General features: G+C 45.4%; 1 protein-coding gene across 1 annotated transcript in view; it reads right to left on the bottom strand.

Annotated features, from left to right (window-relative positions):
• Positions 1 to 12,500, bottom strand: part of csmd2 (CUB and Sushi multiple domains 2) — a 421,278-nt gene that overhangs the window by 356,487 nt on the left and 52,291 nt on the right. Inside the window, exon 5 of the mRNA XM_045225492.1 lies at positions 10,778 to 10,890. Within this exon, the coding sequence (XP_045081427.1) occupies positions 10,778 to 10,890 (113 nt within the window). The remainder of the gene's footprint in view (positions 1 to 10,777; positions 10,891 to 12,500) is intronic.

The raw sequence follows: 12,500 nt of genomic DNA, 5'->3' as shown, positions 1-12,500 counted from the left end.
TACCAGATCAATGTGGAGCTACATACAGGGAGTACCAGTACCAGATCAATGTGGAGCTATATACAGGAAGTACCAGTACCAGATCAATGTGCAGCTATATACAGGAAGTACCAGATCAATGTGGAGCTATATACAGGAAGTACCAGATCAATGTGGAGCTATATACAGGGAGTACCAGATCAATGTGGAGCTACATACAGGGAGTACCAGTACCAGATCAATGTGGAGCTATATACAGGAAGTACCAGTACCAGATCAATGTGCAGCTATATACAGGAAGTACCAGATCAATGTGGAGCTATATACAGGAAGTACCAGATCAATGTGGAGCTATATACAGGAAGTACCAGATCAATGTGGAGCTATATACAGGGAGTACCAGATCAATGTGGAGCTATATACAGGGAGTACCAGATCAATGTGGAGCTATATACAGGGAGTACCAGATCAATGTGGAGCTATATACAGGAAGTACCAGATCAATGTGGAGCTACATACAGGGAGTACCAGTACCAGATCAATGTGGAGCTATATACAGGAAGTACCAGATCAATGTGGAGCTATATACAGGGAGTACCAGTACCAGATCAATGTGGAGCTATATACAGGGAGTACCAGTACCAGATCAATGTGGAGCTATATACAGGGAGTACCAGATCAATGTGGAGCTACATACAGGGAGTACCAGTACCAGATCAATGTGGAGCTATATACAGGAAGTACCAGATCAATGTGGAGCTATATACAGGGAGTACCAGTACCAGATCAATGTGGAGCTATATACAGGGAGTACCAGTACCAGATCAATGTGGAGCTATATACAGGAAGTACCAGTACCAGATCAATGTGGAGCTACATACAGGAAGTACCAGATCAATGTGGAGCTATATACAGGGAGTACCAGATCAATGTGCAGCTATATACAGGAAGTACCAGATCAATGTGGAGCTACATACAGGGAGTACCAGATCAATGTGGAGCTATATACAGGAAGTACCAGTACCAGATCAATGTGCAGCTATATACAGGAAGTACCAGATCAATGTGGAGCTATATACAGGAAGTACCAGATCAATGTGGAGCTACATACAGGGAGTGCCAGTACCAGATCAATGTGGAGCTACATACAGGGAGTACCAGTACCAGATCAATGTGGAGCTATATACAGGAAGTACCAGTACCAGATCAATGTGCAGCTATATACAGGAAGTACCAGATCAATGTGGAGCTATATACAGGAAGTACCAGATCAATGTGGAGCTACATACAGGGAGTGCCAGTACCAGATCAATGTGGAGCTATATACAGGGAGTACCCGGACCAGATCAATGTGCAGCTATATACAGGAAGTACCAGATCAATGTGGAGCTATATACAGGAAGTACCAGATCAATGTGGAGCTACATACAGGGAGTACCAGTACCAGATCAATGTGGAGCTATATACAGGAAGTACCAGATCAATGTGGAGCTACATACAGGAAGTACCAGATCAATGTGGAGCTATATACAGGAAGTACCAGATCAATGTGGAGCTATATACAGGAAGTACCAGATCAATGTGGAGCTACATACAGGGAGTACCAGTACCAGATCAATGTGGAGCTACATACAGGAAGTACCAGATCAATGTGGAGCTACATACAGGGAGTACCAGATCAATGTGGAGCTACATACAGGGAGTACCAGATCAATGTGGAGCTATATACAGGGAGTACCAGTACCAGATCAATGTGGAGCTATATACAGGGAGTACCAGTACCAGATCAATGTGGAGCTATATACAGGGAGTACCAGTACCAGATCAATGTGGAGCTATATACAGGGAGTACCAGTACCAGATCAATGTGGAGCTATATACAGGAAGTACCAGATCAATGTGGAGCTATATACAGGAAGTACCAGATCAATGTGGAGCTACATACAGGAAGTACCAGATCAATGTGGAGCTACATACAGGGAGTACCAGATCAATGTGGAGCTATATACAGGAAGTACCAGATCAATGTGGAGCTACATACAGGGAGTACCAGTACCAGATCAATGTGGAGCTATATACAGGAAGTACCAGATCAATGTGGAGCTATATACAGGGAGTACCAGTACCAGATCAATGTGGAGCTATATACAGGGAGTACCAGTACCAGATCAATGTGGAGCTATATACAGGGAGTACCAGTACCAGATCAATGTGGAGCTATATACAGGGAGTACCAGTACCAGATCAATGTGGAGCTATATACAGGGAGTACCAGTACCAGATCAATGTGGAGCTATATACAGGGAGTACCAGTACCAGATCAATGTGGAGCTATATACAGGAAGTACCAGATCAATGTGGAGCTACATACAGGGAGTACCAGTACCAGATCAATGTGGAGCTATATACAGGAAGTACCAGATCAATGTGGAGCTATATACAGGAAGTACCAGATCAATGTGGAGCTATATACAGGAAGTACCAGATCAATGTGGAGCTACATACAGGGAGTACCAGTACCAGATCAATGTGGAGCTATATACAGGAAGTACCAGATCAATGTGGAGCTATATACAGGAAGTACCAGATCAATGTGGAGCTATATACAGGGAGTACCAGTACCAGATCAATGTGGAGCTATATACAGGGAGTACCCGGACCAGATCAATGTGCAGCTATATACAGGAAGTACCAGATCAATGTGGAGCTATATACAGGGAGTACCAGTACCAGATCAATGTGGAGCTATATACAGGGAGTACCAGTACCAGATCAATGTGGAGCTATATACAGGAAGTACCAGATCAATGTGGAGCTATATACAGGAAGTACCAGATCAATGTGGAGCTATATACAGGGAGTACCAGTACCAGATCAATGTGGAGCTATATACAGGGAGTACCCGGACCAGATCAATGTGCAGCTATATACAGGAAGTACCAGATCAATGTGGAGCTATATACAGGGAGTACCAGTACCAGATCAATGTGCAGCTATATACAGGAATTACCAGATCAATGTGGAGCTATATACAGGGAGTACCAGATCAATGTGGAGCTACATACAGGGAGTACCAGATCAATGTGGAGCTATATACAGGGAGTACCAGTACCAGATCAATGTGGAGCTATATACAGGGAGTACCAGATCAATGTGGAGCTATATACAGGAAGTACCAGATCAATGTGGAGCTATATACAGGAAGTACCAGATCAATGTGGAGCTATATACAGGAAGTACCAGATCAATGTGGAGCTACATACAGGAAGTACCAGATCAATGTGGAGCTACATACAGGGAGTACCAGATCAATGTGGAGCTATATACAGGGAGTACCAGTACCAGATCAATGTGGAGCTACATACAGGAAGTACCAGTACCAGATCAATGTGGAGCTATATACAGGGAGTACCAGTACCAGATCAATGTGGAGCTATATACAGGGAGTACCAGTACCAGATCAATGTGGAGCTATATACAGGGAGTACCAGTACCAGATCAATGTGGAGCTATATACAGGGAGTACCAGATCAATGTGGAGCTATATACAGGGAGTACCAGTACCAGATCAATGTGGAGCTATATACAGGGAGTACCAGATCAATGTGGAGCTACATACAGGGAGTACCAGATCAATGTGGAGCTACATACAGGAAGTACCAGATCAATGTGGAGCTATATACAGGAAGTACCAGATCAATGTGGAGCTATATACAGGGAGTACCAGATCAATGTGGAGCTACATACAGGGAGTACCAGATCAATGTGGAGCTATATACAGGGAGTACCAGATCAATGTGGAGCTATATACAGGAAGTACCAGATCAATGTGGAGCTACATACAGGAAGTACCAGATCAATGTGGAGCTATATACAGGGAGTACCAGATCAATGTGGAGCTATATACAGGGAGTACCAGATCAATGTGGAGCTATATACAGGGAGTACCAGATCAATGTGGAGCTATATACAGGGAGTACCAGATCAATGTGGAGCTATATACAGGGAGTACCAGTACCAGATCAATGTGGAGCTATATACAGGGAGTACCAGATCAATGTGGAGCTATATACAGGGAGTACCAGTACCAGATCAATGTGGAGCTATATACAGGGAGTACCAGATCAATGTGGAGCTATATACAGGGAGTACCAGTACCAGATCAATGTGGAGCTATATACAGGGAGTACCAGATCAATGTGGAGCTACATACAGGGAGTACCAGATCAATGTGGAGCTATATACAGGGAGTACCAGATCAATGTGGAGCTATATACAGGAAGTACCAGATCAATGTGGAGCTATATACAGGGAGTACCAGATCAATGTGGAGCTATATACAGGAAGTACCAGATCAATGTGGAGCTATATACAGGAAGTACCAGATCAATGTGGAGCTATATACAGGGAGTACCAGATCAATGTGGAGCTATATACAGGAAGTACCAGATCAATGTGGAGCTATATACAGGAAGTACCAGATCAATGTGGAGCTATATACAGGGAGTACCAGATCAATGTGGAGCTATATACAGGAAGTACCAGATCAATGTGGAGCTATATACAGGGAGTACCAGATCAATGTGGAGCTATATCAAATCAAATCAAATCAAATGTTATTGGTCACATGCGCCGAATACAACAGGTGCAGACATTACAGTGAAATGCTTACTTACAGCCCTTAACCAACAGTGCATTTATTTTTAACAAAAAAGTAAAAATAAAACAACAACAAAAAAAGTGTTGAGAAAAAAAGAGCAGAAGTAAAATAAAATAACAGTAGGGAGGCTATATATACAAGGGGGTACCGTTGCAGAGTCAATGTGCGGGGGTACTGGCTAGTTGAGGTAATATGTAGAGTTAAAGTGGGTAGAGTTAAAGTGACTATGCATAAATAATTAACAGAGTAGCAGCAGCGTAAAAAGATGGGGTGGGGGGGCAGTGCAAATAGTCCGGGTAGCCATGATTAGCTGTTCAGGAGTCTTATGGCTTGGGGGTAGAAGCTGTTGAGAAGTCTTTTGGACCTAGACTTGGCACTCCGGTACCGCTTGCCGTGCGGTAGCAGAGAAAACAGTCTATGACTAGGGTGGCTGGAGTCTTTTACAATTTTGAGGGCCTTCCTCTGACACCGCCTGGTATAGAGGTCCTGGATGGCAGGAAGCTTGGCCCCAGTGATGTACTGGGCCGTACGCACTACCCTCTGTAGTGCCTTGCGGTCGGAGGCCAAGCAGTTGCCATACCAGGCGGTGATGCAACCAGTCAGGATGCTCTCGATGGTGCAGCTGTAGAATTTTTTGAGGATCTGAGGACCCATGCCAAATCTTTTCAGTCTCCTGAGGGGGAATAGGCTTTGTCGTGCCCTCTTCACGACTGTCTTGGTGTGTTTGGACCATGATAGTTCGTTGGTGATGTGGACACCAAGGAACTTGAAGCTCTCAACCTGTTCCACTACAGCCCCGTCGATGAGAATGGGGGCGTGCTCAGTCCTCTTTTTTTTTGCTGTAGTCCACAATCATCTCCTTTGTCTTGGTCACGTTGAGGGAGAGGTTGTTATCCTGGCACCACACGGCCAGGTCTCTGACCTCCTCCCTATAGGCTGTCTCATCGTTGTCGGTGATCAGGCCTACCACTGTTGTGTCGTCGGCAAACTTAATGATGGTGTTGGAGTCGTGCCTGGCCATGCAGTCATGGTTGAACAGAGAGTACAGGAGGGGGACTGAGCACGCACCCTCTGAGGGCCCCCGTGTTGAGGATCAGTGTGGCAGATGTGTTGTTACCTACCCTTACCACCTGGGGCGGCCCGTCAGGAAGTCCAGGATCCAGTTGCAGAGGGAGGTGTTTAGTCCCAGGATCCTTAGCTTAGTGATGAGCTTAGAGGGCACTATGGTGTTGAATGCTGAGCTGTAGTCAATGAATAGCATTCTCACGTAGGTGTTCCTCTTGTCCAGGTGGGAAAGGGCAGTGTGGAGTGCAATAGAGATTGCATCATCTGTGGATCTGTTGGGGCGGTATGCAAATTGGAGTGGGTCTAGGGTTTCTGGGATAATGCTGTTGATGTGAGCCATGACCAGCCTTTCAAAGCACTTCATGGCTACAGACGTCAGTGCTACGGGTCGGTAGTCATTTAGGCAGGTTATCTTAGAGTCCTTGGGCACGGGGACTATGGTGGTCTGCTATACAGGGAGTACCAGTACCAGATCAATGTGGAGCTATATACAGGGAGTACCAGATCGATGTGGAGCTATATACAGGGAGTACCAGTACCAGATCAATGTGGAGCTATATACAGGAAGTACCAGTACCAGATCAAAATGTAGGGGTATGATGAATTTGAGGTAGATATGTACATGAAGGCAGGGTAAAGTGACTAGGCATCAGGATAGATAATAATAAGGTATTTGAGGTAGATATGGACATGAAGGCAGGGTAAAGTGACTAGGCATCAGGATATATAATAATAAGGTATTTGAGGTAGATATGTACATGAAGGCAGGGTAAAGTGACTAGGCATCAGGATAGATAATAATAAGGTATTTGAGGTAGATATGTACATGAAGGCAGGGTAAAGTGACTAGGCATCAGGATAGATAATAATAAGGTATTTGAGGTAGATATGTACATGAAGGCAGGGTAAAGTGACTAGGCATCAGGATAGATAATAATAAGGTATTTGAGGTAGATATGTAAATGAAGGCAGGGTAAAGTGACTAGGCATCAGGATAGATAATAATAAGGTATTTGAGGTAGATATGTACATGAAGGCAGGGTAAAGTGACTAGGCATCAGGATAGATAATAATAAGGTATTTGAGGTAGATATGTACATGAAGGCAGGGTAAAGTGACTAGGCATCAGGATAGATAATAATAAGGTATTTGAGGTAGATATGTACATGAAGGCAGGGTAAAGTGACTAGGCATCAGGATAGATAATAACAAGGTATTTGAGGTAGATATGTACATGAAGGCAGGGTAAAGTGACTAGGCATCAGGATAGATAATAATAAGGTATTTGAGGTAGATATGTACATGAAGGCAGGGTAAAGTGACTAGGCATCAGGATAGATAATAATAAGGTATTTGAGGTAGATATGTACATGAAGGCAGGGTAAAGTGACTAAGCATCAGGATAGATAATAATAAGGTATTTGAGGTAGATATGTAAATGAAGGCAGGGTAAAGTGACTAGGCATCAGGATAGATAATAATAAGGTATTTGAGGTAGATATGTACATGAAGGCAGGGTAAAGTGACTAGGCATCAGGATAGATAATAATAAGGTATTTGAGGTAGATATGTACATGAAGGCAGGGTAAAGTGACTAGGCATCAGGATAGATAATAATAAGGTATTTGAGGTAGATATGTACATGAAGGCAGGGTAAAGTGACTAGGCATCAGGATAGATAATAATAAGGTATTTGAGGTAGATATGTACATGAAGGCAGGGTAAAGTGACTAGGCATCAGGATAGATAATAATAAGGTATTTGAGGTAGATATGTACATGAAGGCAGGGTAAAGTGACTAGGCATCAGGATAGATAATAATAAGGTATTTGAGGTAGATATGTACATGAAGGCAGGGTAAAGTGACTAGGCATCAGGATAGATAATAATAAGGTATTTGAGGTAGATATGTACATGAAGGCAGGGTAAAGTGACTAGGCATCAGGATAGATAATAATAAGGTATTTGAGGTAGATATGTACATGAAGGCAGGGTAAAGTGACTAGGCATCAGGATAGATAATAATAAGGTATTTGAGGTAGATATGTACATGAAGGCAGGGTAAAGTGACTAGGCATCAGGATAGATAATAATAAGGTATTTGAGGTAGATATGTACATGAAGGCAGGGTAAAGTGACTAGGCATCAGGATAGATAATAATAAGGTATTTGAGGTAGATATGTACATGAAGGCAGGGTAAAGTGACTAGGCATCAGGATAGATAATAATAAGGTATTTGAGGTAGATATGTACATGAAGGCAGGGTAAAGTGACTAGGCATCAGGATAGATAATAATAAGGTATTTGAGGTAGATATGTACATGAAGGCAGGGTAAAGTGACTAGGCATCAGGATAGATAATAATAAGGTATTTGAGGTAGATATGTACATGAAGGCAGGGTAAAGTGACTAGGCATCAGGATAGATAATAATAAGGTATTTGAGGTAGATATGTACATGAAGGCAGGGTAAAGTGACTAGGCATCAGGATAGATAATAACAAGGTATTTGAGGTAGATATGTACATGAAGGCAGGGTAAAGTGACTAGGCATCAGGATAGATAATAATAAGGTATTTGAGGTAGATATGTACATGAAGGCAGGGTAAAGTGACTAGGCATCAGGATAGATAATAATAAGGTATTTGAGGTAGATATGTACATGAAGGCAGGGTAAAGTGACTAGGCATCAGGATAGATAATAATAAGGTATTTGAGGTAGATATGTACATGAAGGCAGGGTAAAGTGACTAGGCATCAGGATAGATAATAATAAGGTATTTGAGGTAGAGTGGAATGTCTATGAACAAGAGTGCCAAAGTTGGTATGAAGAGTTTAGACTGAGTATACCCCACTCCCTCCCTCCCTCCCTCCCGTCCTCCTCCCCCACTCCTCCCTCCCTCCCCCTCTCCTCCTCCCTCCCTCCCCCCTTTCCTCCCTCCCTCCCTCCCCTCTCCTCCCTCCCTCCCTCCTCCCTCCCTCCCCCTCTCCTCCCTCCCTCCCTCCCCCTCTCCTCCCTCCCTCCATCCCACTCTCCTCCCTCCCTCCCCCTCTCCTCCCTCCCTCCCCCTCTCCTCCCTCCCTCCCTCATTCCCTCTGTTTGGTTGTATGTGTGTCTATACATCTGTGGCTATGTCTGTATTATGTCTAACATTGCACTTGATAATCAGGCTAGAAAATATGCAAAGTATCCAAATCTATTTTTTTTTGGGATGCCTTAATCTCTAAAAGAGATTCAAAGTAATTATTCTCCTTCATTAAGTTGATCTCATTGTTTTAGAACTATGCAGTCTGCAGTTCTGCCACTCTAGTTTCTGCTGGGTGTTAGAACACACATGAAACAACACAAAATAACAGTATGTGTGTTATAAGATGAAACAACAGCATACACTGAGTATACAAAACATTAGGAACACCTTCCTAATATTAAGTTGCACCCCCTTTTGCCCTCAGAACAGCCTCAATTCGTCGGGGCATGGACTCTACAAGGTGTCGAAAGCGTTCCACAGGGATGCTGGCCCATGTTGAATCCAATGCTTCCCACAGTTGTGTCAAGTTGGCTGGATGTCCTTTGGGTGGTGGACCATTCTTGAAACGCACAAGAAACTGTTGAGTGTGAAAAATCCAGCAGTGTTGCAGTTCTTGTCCCAAACCGGTGCGCCTGGCACCTACTACCATACCCCGTTCAAAGGCACTGAAATATTTTGTCTTGCCCATTCACCCTCTGAAAGGCACACATACACAATCCATGTCTCAAGGCTTAAAAATCCTTCTATAACCGGTCTCCTCCCCTTCATCTACACTGATTGAAGTGGATTTAACAAGTGTCATCAACAAGAGATCTTAGCTTTGACCTGGATTCACCTGGTCTGTCTATGTCTTGGTGGATTCACCTGGTCTGTCTATGTCATGGTGGATTCACCTGGTCTGTCTATGTCTTGGTGGATTCACCTGGTCTGTCTATGTCATGGTGGATTCACCTGGTCTGTCTATGTCTTGGTGGATTCACCTGGTCAGTCTTTCATGGTGGATTCACCTGGTCTGTCTATGTCATGGTGGATTCACCTGGTCTGTCTATGTCATGGTGGATTCACCTGGTCTGTCTATGTCATGGTGGATTCACCTGGTCTGTCTATGTCTTGGTGGATTCACCTGGTCTGTCTATGTCATGGTGGATTCACCTGGTCTGTCTATGTCTTGGTGGATTCACCTGGTCTGTCTATGTCTTGGTGGATTCACCTGGTCTGTCTATGTCTTGGTGGATTCACCTGGTCTGTCTATGTCATGGTGGATTCACCTGGTCTGTCTATGTCATGGTGGATTCACCTGGTCTGTCTATGTCTTGGTGGATTCACCTGGTCTGTCTATGTCATGGTGGATTCACCTGGTCTGTCTATGTCATGGTGGATTCACCTGGTCTGTCTATGTCTTGGTGGATTCACCTGGTCTGTCTATGTCATGGTGGATTCACCTGGTCTGTCTATGTCTTGGTGGATTCACCTGGTCTGTCTATGTCTTGGTGGATTCACCTGGTCTGTCTATGTCTTGGTGGATTCACCTGGTCTGTCTATGTCTTGGTGGATTCACCTGGTCTGTCTATGTCATGGTGGATTCACCTGGTCTGTCTATGTCATGGTGGATTCACCTGGTCTGTCTTGGAAAGAGCAGGAACATGAGACCAGCCGTCACGAGGAGATCTGGCTAGACTCTCTGAAGTCTCCCCCACACACACACACACACACACACACACACACACACACACACACACACACACACACACACACACACACACACACACACACACACACACACACACACACACACACACACACACACACACACACACACACACACACTCACAAACACACAAACACACACACATTCACGCACGCATAAACAAACACACACACACACACACACACACACACACACTCACACACACACAAACACACACTTCTAACAGTCAGCGAAGATGAGAAGCAGAGAGGAAGATGGAGCAAAGTATTTCTTGGGGGGGGGGTATTGCCACTGACAGAGTAAAACCCAAGCCATCAACTCAGAAGATCAGCTTACCTTCATAAGACACCTTGAAGCCCAGAGAGCCACTGGTGTCGTCAGTCTTGAAGTTGAGCCACATCTGGTGACTGGTGCTGACCACCAGGTCTGGAGTAGTGGTCCCTGATAGGCTGTAGGAGACAGGGAAAGATGTATTAGTGTGTGTAACTTTACGAGTGTGTCTGTGCCTTCGTGAGAGCACACCTAGGGACACTTAGGGATACTTCACTAATCCAAAGGCATCCCTCCCTCTCTCCCCTCTCTCCCCCATGTCCCTCCCTCCCCCCTGTCACCCCATGTCCCTCCCTCTCTCCCCCCTGTCGCCCCGTCCCTCCCTCTCTCCCCACTGCCCCCCCTGTTGCTCCGTCCCTCCCTCTCTCCCCCTGTCGCCCCGTCCCTCCCTCTCTCCCCCTGTCGCCCCGTCCCTCCCTCTCTCCCCTCTCTCCCCCCTGTCACGCCCTGTCCCTCCGTCTCTCCCCTCTCTCCCCCTGTCGCCCCCTTGTCCCTCCCTCTCTCCCCCTGTCGCCCCCTGTCCGTCCCTCTCTCCCCTCTTTCCCCCTGTCGCCCCCTGTCCGTCCCTCTCTCCTCTCTCCCCCTGTCACCCCCTGTCCCTCCCTCTCTCCCCCCTGTCGCCCCCCTGTCCCTCCCTCTCTCCCCCCTGTCGCCCCCTGTCCCTCCCTCTCTCCCCCCTGTCGCCCCGTGTCCCTTGCTCTCTCCCCTCTTTCCCCCTCTCCCTCTCTCTCCCCCTTCTCTCCCTCCCTCTCTCCCCCCTCTCCTCCCCTCCTCCTCCACAACCACCGGAAGCCTCACCACACAGCTCCACATAAAAATGGATCTATAAAATTTTATTAAGGCCATAAATTTCAGCACAATTAATAACAACATCCAGTGAAACGTTATGGAGCATCTGGTGGAGCAAACTCCATTAGGACACATCAATATACAATGCGACGTAGCACGGCGAACGGCCGTGATCTTGTTTTAACATTGAGGGGAGCAGGGATTGACAATGTGGCACTGGATCTATCTTTCATGCACTACTGGTCTTAGAGGTGATGAAATGGGAAGAAATAGAGGGAGGGAGGGAGATGGAAGGAGGTGGGGGGTGGGGAGGAGGAAGTGGGGAGAGGAGGAGAGAGAGGGAGAATGCAGGGGAGGAGGGATTGAGGAAGGGAGGGAGGGAAAGTAGGATAGATATTGAGAGAGAGAGATAGAGAGATAGAGAGATAGAGAGAGAGAGAGAGAGAGAGAGAGAGAGAGAGAGAGAGAGAGAGAGAGAGAGAGAGAGAGAGAGAGAGAGAGAGAGAGAGAGAGATAGAGAGACAGAGAGAGAGAGAGAGAGAGAGAGACAGAGAGAGAGAGAGAGAGAGAGACAGAGAGCGAGAGAGAGAGAGATAGAGAGAGAGAGAGAGAGAGAGAGCCAGAGTGAGAGAGAGCCAGAGTGAGAGAGAGAGAGACAGAGAGAGAGAGAGAGAGAGAGAGAGAGAGAGAGAGAGAGAGAGAGAGAGACAAAGATACAAAGATAAGATGGCACAAAGGGCTATTCTTCCAAATTCTCCAAAGTGGGCGTGGTGGTGTATGACTTAATAAAATGTACGTACACAAAAAACAAATGTTTAATAAAAATCAAAAACCAAATAACATAATTATTTTTGCTTTGCAAGGTGTGAGACAAGGCTCCAGTTTGAGTCCAAACCTTTTCAATGTTTATATCAATGAATTAGCAGACATGTTGGACCAT

Source organism: Coregonus clupeaformis, chromosome 16 (genome assembly GCF_020615455.1).
Source record: "Coregonus clupeaformis isolate EN_2021a chromosome 16, ASM2061545v1, whole genome shotgun sequence".
Lineage (NCBI taxonomy): Eukaryota > Metazoa > Chordata > Actinopteri > Salmoniformes > Salmonidae > Coregonus > Coregonus clupeaformis.
Note: the sequence above shows the minus strand (reverse complement) of the source record. Positions and strands in the feature narration are given on the sequence as shown.